Source organism: Rhinichthys klamathensis, unplaced genomic scaffold (assembly GCF_029890125.1).
Source record: "Rhinichthys klamathensis goyatoka isolate OS25496 unplaced genomic scaffold, OSU_Roscu_1.1 h1tg000018l_1, whole genome shotgun sequence".
Taxonomy (NCBI): domain Eukaryota; kingdom Metazoa; phylum Chordata; class Actinopteri; order Cypriniformes; family Leuciscidae; genus Rhinichthys; species Rhinichthys klamathensis.
This window is the reverse complement of record NW_026606569.1, coordinates 3,259,492-3,267,673: the sequence shown is the minus strand read 5'-3', so window position 1 is coordinate 3,267,673 and position 8,182 is coordinate 3,259,492. Positions and strand designations below refer to the sequence as shown.

The following is an 8,182-nucleotide window of genomic DNA, read 5'->3' as shown; positions in this document are numbered from 1 at the left end:
GTTGTGATTCGGCTGAAGAAAGGTATAAGCATTTTAAAGTGTTTAAATTAATGCAAACCGTTGAATCATTTTAATATCTTTTACAGGTTATGTAAAATGAGTTAATTAATATTGAATGTAACATTATAATGAGTTATCTAACATTATTGAACGTTTTTTTGTGCGAGTTAAGCAAATGAGTAGCAGAAAAGGTGCGTCTTTTTTCGCTCCCTATATCGTGAATTAGTTTAGCATAAACATGAATCCCGCTACTTGCAAGTAGTGATGTGAGAAACGGAGCTTTTGAAACTCAAGAGTCAACTGAATCAATCAATCAATCAATCGCCATACAGAATGATTCACTGTGTCGACTCGATCGAAACAGCTCAAACACGGACCAACACAAACAAGTAACGACAACTTTTACTAACCAGCTGCAGTTATTGTAATCTTTTAAATGTAATCTACAAATAAATAAATATAGTAAAAATTATATTGTCTAAATATAAACCAACGGTGTAATTTTTTGTTATTTTATCAAAAAAATTTGTAGGCTAATATAGTTTTGGAGTGTTTTTTTTTTTTTTTAATCAGGTGAATTAAGTCCATTAACTCTCTCACTCTGACTGACTCTCTTACCAGTGAACTGAACTACTGAACTAGATCTGATTGAGACGCTCTCAAAGATTTATTTTGCATTTATTTTTCTTTCTGTTAATTTTTCTCATATTAAACAGGACAGTGTCCAGACACAGAAAAACTCCTGATGAAGCAACTGAGATCCATTATAAACATGCCGTGTATTAAAGAGGAGAGTGAAGACTTCAAGATTGAAGAAACCTTCAGTGTGAAACAAGAAGAAATGGAGGAACACACAGGTTGGTTTCATTCTCAAAGCTGAACTCAGTCATTTGATCCTTATTAAAATGTCCAGCTCTACAGAAATGAGTGATATTTTTGAAGAGTGTCCTAAATAAAGTGGTTATATTTGACACGGGTCGCCTCATGTGGACAGACATGTTAAGATCACATGACCAGAAAAATACAAATGCTACTTCATCCCGAGAAGATCCGACTTCCATGTTGGACATTTGTTATTGCGACGTCACGCATTAAATTAGGCCAAATACAGAAGTTGCCTTAAAACAATTATTTTTAATAACATTAAAAAACCCAATATCTACTTATTTTGATGTAAAGATATATTTATTGGGAATATACATAAAAGTGTGAAATATGTCAATCCACTCGGAGTATGAGCACATTCCCTTTTCTCAGCGTAACAAGAACATAAAAGAGAAAAAAAGAAAATATTAAGTAAATGAAATGCACAATTATAGAACCCTCCAACCTGAGAAGAGCCGACTTCCATGAAATTCCATTTCATTAAATAAGGCAAAATAATACAGAAGTAGCCTAAAAACTATTATTTTGAATAACATTAAAACTAGGGCTGTTTTCGACTAAGGATTTTCATAGTCGAATCTGATTCGTTAGATTTAGCCGTAGTCGACTGATAGTCGAACCTTTTTTTTTTTTAGATTGCAGCCAGACGTTCGGTTGAATAACTGTTCGTCTGTTATAGGACAACTCGCTCTACGTTTATTTAAAATGAACAGCAAGACAACTAGAAGTGAATGTGCTTTCCATTAAATGAATCCTTAACAAAAAAAAAAAACAAAAAAAAACGTTGCAATGAACGTACTTTGTTTTAAATAAATCACACACAGTAAACAAAACCTTAACAAAAAAAACTTTGCAATGAACTTTGCAATTTAGACGCGCAAACTGCGAGCCGGTGCGGTGAGACATAGCCTATATGCGCGGGCAGATTCGGCTTGAAGTCGGTCATCCTCGGATGCGGCGTCGCGCGCGCTGTTACAAAAAAAGCTGTGCACACAGCCAAGCAAAATGGGGTCTTGCCAGTCTTGCGCACCCAACGCGTCATTTTTTGCCGTGCGCACCTTCGCACTCGTGCGGACGCGTCGAGTATAAACAAGGGTTTAGGGCCCTTACATAGTCAACGCATCGGTACGCATACGCGTGCGCAAGGCGACACATCGCTACGCTTCGGCCGCCATTATGCGTCAATGCGTAGCCAAATGTGTCATCCTAGTTTTTGATACGCGACGCGCCGATGCACGCAATACTATGCGTTGTCGGTGGGGGCGACATTGCAAGTAATGTACATAAAAGGGTATATTATTATGTTTACAGAAGAAGAAGATTTGAATACAATGGCGGGCGAAGAGGAAAAGTTATGCGAGCTTGTTCGTATACATCCTTTGTTGCCGCCGATGTAAAATCAGCAATATGCACTCCTCTTCAGTTGCCATTTTGATCTGAATATCACGTGACCCGACTCTAGACTCTACTACCCCCTGTTGCGCGATCGGTGTATTGCATTTCACGCATCGCTGGTGACGCTTGCGTCTGCTTGCGTACTATGAAAAGGAGCGTGTAGCTCGCATCGCTCGCGTTGCTTGCTCGCGTTGACTGTGTAACGCGCGCGCCTCCGCATCCCCTAGACACCATTTACTACACACAATAGGCTTTTTTTCTCTGATTTTGGAAACTCGATCGACTTAAAATGCTTCCAAGATCGACGGGTTGGGGATTCCTGTGACTGTTTTACGGTCAATGACAAGAGTAGCCTACTAATCAGCTGTCTCACGAACTTAACCAGCACATTCTCCCCCACATAGCAAAGCCATAACACAGCGAGGGAGAAGAATTAAGTTACATGAAACAATCCAACTACTTATTTACACTACTGACAAGGGAAAAGTCACTACTCACGGTGTTTATGACTAGCTTCTTCTAGCTTCCTGCGGCTTCTCTTTCAAGGTAGTGACGAAACGCGCTCTGTAACGCTGTTTGTTCGCTCTCGGCTACAGTAGAAACATGACGTCACAATATGGCGACCTTCATAGAAGGGGATTCCCGCGCCTATGTAGATATAAATGCCTCATTCTAAGGTAATAAAAACATTACGTTTATTAAGTAAGTTCTTTATACACCACTGAACACATAGTTATGGATGTCATATTGCATTTCTGTTAATAGATGCTGAAAAAAGTTACACACTGCACCTTTAACAGAACTCCAATGACACTGAACTGACGTCAGCTGAATAATGACACTATTTTCTTTTTAGAGCTGCTTTACAGAAGAACTTATGTTTGCATCATTGAATAATTTTCTCGTTCATCACTGTAAAGCTGCTTTAAAGCTATATGTGTTGTATAAAGCGCTATTTAAATCAACTTGACTTGACTTGACTATCTGTTAATTAAAAGCTGAATGTGTCTGCTCAATGCAGTATAAGCTGAACGGGAGTCGGAGCATAGACCAGCAGCAGTAGCATAGCTGGCAACTCTCACGCATTGGCCGTGAGACACCCGCATTTGATTGGTTTCACACGCTCACACGCCACACTCCCGATTTCTCACGCTGAAGTGTCAACCCGGGCGGTCAAATGCCTGGAAGATGAGTTTATCTATATATCTACCTGTTGAGCCACTCGTGATCGACTAGTTATACCGCAAATTCGTTAAAAATCTCCCGTTATCTAGAGCGAGCGTGCATGCGAGACAGAGATTGTGCTCCAAACCGCGTAGAGCGAGCGAGAGACCTTGCGCGAGCGAGTCTCTAACACCCCCCCCCCCTCCCCCGTCAACAAATCTCACTCGTCTCTACCACCCCCCCCCCCCCCCCCCCGGTCAACAAATCTCACTCGTCTCTAATCCCCCCCCCCCCCCCCTTTAAACAAATCTCAAGGCCGAGCAAAACTCAAAAGTTGGCAGGTATGAAGTAGTCAGATTTCATTTATTACAAGAGCAAGGAGCTGACTGACAAGACGTTGGTGAAAGATTTGGTTTCAAAGCTAATTCTAAAAGGGCCTATTTGGCAATATTTTGGATTTGATATTTTAATATGGATGTGATGTAGCTCAGAGTTCGTGTGTGGGTGATGGAAGGAGACTCGGGGTCGGCAAGTAGTGGAGCTTGTGCACTTTATTAATGATGCTCTTTGCACAGCGCTTTCTTGCGCTCTCAGAATTAACTCAAAACAAAACACTCAATTTTCACATGTAAGGCAATACTCTTCCCGCTGACTACAGCTTCTCAGGTTACCGACGAGGCAGCACTCTTTCCACTGTTCACAGCTTCATAAACCTTTCGTCCCGATCGTCAGCGTGCACGAGCTTCCAGTCTCTCTCTCTCCCTCGTTATCAGCGCAGCCCGCTTATATGCGGTTTCCTCACGCCAATTACTGAAATCACAAACAGGTGTTTGTCATTTGAACTTGACCCACTTACTCACCGCTCGGCTCCGCCCTCACTCTCCCGCTACAGACTTCGCTGAACCACGCTGTATGAGGTTTGTTCGACCAGGGAGGGGCGAGAACACATCAGCAAACTCTGTCTGTAAGTTTCGAATCTCAGCGATCTGGGATGGTGAGAGGTGGTCTCCGCAAATGGCCAGAGCGGAGGATTGAGACTTTGAATTCGCCTCTGGCCCGAGATCCTCCTCCCCACTCACTACCGTCGCCAGCATCGCTGACTCCGCCTCATTCCACTTTTTTAACAGGTTGAGGTGGTAAATCTGATGTGTTCCGTCCCTATCTGATCGAAGGACCTCATAGTTGAGATCCCCGATTCGCCGTGTGACCACAAACGGTCCTTGCCACTTGGCGAGTAATTTAGAGCTGGATGTGGGAAGCAATACAAGCACTTTATCTCCCGGTGCAAATTTACGTAGTTTAGCCCCCCTGTTGTACAGCCGACTTTGTTTGTCCTGGGCCTGTAACAAATTCTCCATAGAGAGCCGCCCCAACGTGTGGAGTTTTGTTCTCAGGTCCAGGACGTATTGAATTTCGTTTTTGCTATTCGAAGGTCCGTCCTCCCAAGCTTCCCTAAGTACATCCAGCACCCGGTTGGGCTGGCGACCAAACAGCAGCTCGAAAGGGGAAAACCCCGTGGAGGCTTGGGGGACCTCGCGTACAGCGAACAAGAGGGGTTCTAACCACTTATCCCAATTTTTGGCGTCTTCCTGTACGAACTTACGAATCATGGACTTCAACGTGCGATTAAATCGTTCTACCAAGCCGTCTGTTTGTGGGTGATAGACGCTGGTACGAATCGATTTAATACCCAATAATTCGTATAGTTCGCGAATTGTGCGTGACATAAACGCCGTGCCCTGATCGGTGAGAATCTCTTTCGGGATTCCCACCCGGGAGATTAATTGAAACTTTTAGCAGAAATGTTGCGAAGCGGCACTGCTTCGGGGTATCGCGTTGCATAATCCACCAGAACTAATGCAAAGCGATGCCCCCGTGCGGATCGTTCTAACGGCCCGATGAGGTCCATGGCAATCCTCTCAAAGGGGACCTCTATTAATGGAAGGGGGCACAAAGGTGCTTTTCGGTTGGCCGGTGGATTCACCAACTGACATTCACGACAAGACGCGCACCACCTGCGCACATTCTCGTGAATGCCTGGCCAGAAAAATCGGGTCATTAGGCGATTCAGTGTAGCTGCTTGCTCTAAATGCCCAGCCATCGGATTAGTGAGCCGTCTGAAAAAACATTTCCCGGCGGCTCTTTGGAACTAACAACTGAGTTGTATCTTGTTTTGTCTGGGTATCCTGGGTCACCCGATAATGGAATCTATAGAGGATTAGTTGTGTTTTTCTTGTCGTTTGTGCTTTTCATTAAGAATAATAATGAACCCACCCTTCAAGCAATTGTCGGCCCAGAATTGGCGCTAATTCGAAAGTACACTGCGCATGGCCTCACGGGCATTCATAACGGTGTGTGTCCACTGGCGTGGAGCAGAGTGAGGATTTTTAGTTAATTCCTATGGAAGCTCAGGAATTAATTGAAAATGCTTACTCTGATCTGCACTGTTATGAATGCACCGTTGATACCGGTGTTACTGGTGTTGACACACGGCGATTAACTGGTGGGAAAATTTCTTCACCATCATATCCTAGTCTGTTATCATCGTAATGGATGGACCGGAGACTCTGGGAATGTCTTTTGAAAGGGTACATTTATCCTCGTCCGATGAGGAGGATTGCAATTTGGTGCTTTTCACTTCCAGTGCTGTGATTGGCTGTTGACAGCAAAGGTGGCACACACAGTTTGGTCCACCCTTCTTTCGCCTTGTGGAACTCACTGTCATAGTCTTAAAAGCACATGTTTGCAATGATGCAAACAGTGACTTAAATGTTTTACCAGTGCATTACTCGCATTCCAAATCACTTCCATAATACATTTGGCAGTTTCCTGAACACACAGAATTCAAACATGATGAAAAAAAAAGAGTTTGGAACGTGTCCTATAGTAAGTAAAGGGTTACAAATATTGAGAGCATTTTCTGAACCACCTCTTTCAGTAGCTTAGTGGTTATAGGATCTAGCATACATGTGTTTGTTTTTAATGCCTTAAATTTGTATTGATGTATGTTGTTGTTGTGCCATTAAACTGGGGTTAACTTGTATTTGTCTATTTTAGATCTGATGGCACTGAAAGTGGAGAGTCAAGAACTAAATGAAATGGAAGAGAAAGATCACTATGGGAAACATCATGATTTCACAAATGGAGAAAACTCTTTTACTTGCTCACAGACTAAAAAGATTTCCTCACAAAAAACGAGTTTCACTGAAAAACGACACCTTAAATTCCACGTGAAAATTCATACTGGAGCAAATCGATACAGATGTAATCAGTGTGGAAAGAATTTCACCAACAAAACCGGCCTTAACAGGCATGTAAACATTCACGCTGGAGAGAAGCCTTTTCCCTGCCAACAGTGTGGAAAGAGCTTCAATGATAGATATCACCTTAAAGGCCACATGAGGATTCACACTGGAGAGAAGCCTTTTACCTGCAAACCGTGTGGAAAGAGCTTTACTGAAAAAGGATACCTTAAAGCCCACATGAATATTCACACTGGAGAGAAGCATTTTACCTGCCAACAGTGTGGAAAGAGCTTTGCTGGAAAAGCATACCTTAAAAAACACATGAGAAATCACACTGGAGAGAAGCCTTTTCCCTGCAAATTGTGTGGAAAGAGCTTCAATGATAGATATCACCATAATGGCCACATGAGAATTCACACTGGCGAGAAGCCTTTTACCTGCCAACAGTGTGGAAAGAGTTTCACTCAAAAAGGACATCTTGACAGCCACATGAGAATTCACACTGGAGAGAAGCCTTTTACCTGCAAATTGTGTGGAAAGAGCTTCAGTGATAAAGGAAACCTTAACGTCCACTCTAGAATTCACAATGGAGAGAGGCCCTTCACATGTGATCAGTGTGGAAAGAGTTTCAAATATAAAATATCCCTTAATTGCCACTTGAGAATTCACTCAAGAAGTGGGGAACATTTTTCTAAACGGACACCAAAAAGGACACCTGAACCCTCTGTGGTTGACTAACACGGCAGAGCATTCTGCTGTTGTTGTTTTTCACGTAGTAAATAAATCTACCTAGAAGACTCTAACATGTATGGTCTTATAGATAAAAATGGTCTTCTTTTATTATTTTAGTCCACTTACAGTCAAAACATAACATTGTGCTCTTGTAAAATAAAGAAAACAAACTGTCTCTGTGAACTTTTTTTCTGTAGCGCTTCACAAAAACTAAACAAAACTCAGCGAATACTTGTCACACAGAGATGAACAATAAATCTATAGATTTCCATTACACGAGAGTATATGTTAAAACTTCATGCTGATTTGTACTCGGCTTTCGCCAAGGTAAGCAACACTAAGACGTAGCTTTACAGTAAACTATGCTTCTCCACCCATTTACGCTTCTTTCCATATGGTGGTGTGACTCCCCTTCTGTCCGGCGTTAACGGCAGCAGTGTACTTGGCGCGTCAGCACACACGACGGCTGCAACTACAGTGTGGTCTCCCCAGTGGACCAGCACCACAACCGTCTGGATTGAGCCGAGTAGGGGACATCTCTAGGGTCTTCAAGTGGGCACCTTCCGTCCTCAGTGTTTCGTCGACTAGCCCACGACACCTCAAGAGGGCTCAACAGTGACTCTGGCGTCCCAGAGTCACCCCCCTCCGTCCCCCACTCAACTCAGCCCAGCTTACTGACCTCTACATCCCTCCTGCTGCTGAGACCTAACCACAATCTCACAATCTCTCCGCAACCCGACCATACGCGCCAACCCGTTTGA

At 43.1% G+C, this 8,182-nt stretch overlaps 2 protein-coding genes across 3 annotated transcripts in view; both read left to right on the top strand.

Moving 5' to 3' along the window:
- The window catches only part of LOC130070402 (gastrula zinc finger protein XlCGF8.2DB-like), a 124,629-nt gene continuing 116,447 nt past the window's right edge, over window positions 1-8,182 (top strand). The window contains exon 1 of one of the 2 annotated variants that reach the window (XM_056234783.1): window positions 1-22. Coding sequence is in view for 1 of the 2 variants with exons in the window: in XM_056234788.1 (XP_056090763.1) it covers window positions 842-857 (16 nt within the window). In the remaining variant the exon portion in view is untranslated. Of the gene's footprint in view, window positions 23-798; window positions 858-8,182 lie in introns of those variants that run through there. The other variant, XM_056234788.1, reaches the window with a different exon arrangement.
- LOC130070510 (gastrula zinc finger protein XlCGF8.2DB-like) lies at window positions 787-7,452 on the top strand. Its single transcript, XM_056234928.1, has 2 exons — window positions 787-857; window positions 6,502-7,452. Exons 1-2 carry the CDS (start codon window positions 842-844, stop codon window positions 7,425-7,427), a joined length of 942 nt encoding a protein of 313 aa, XP_056090903.1. The 5' UTR covers window positions 787-841; the 3' UTR covers window positions 7,428-7,452.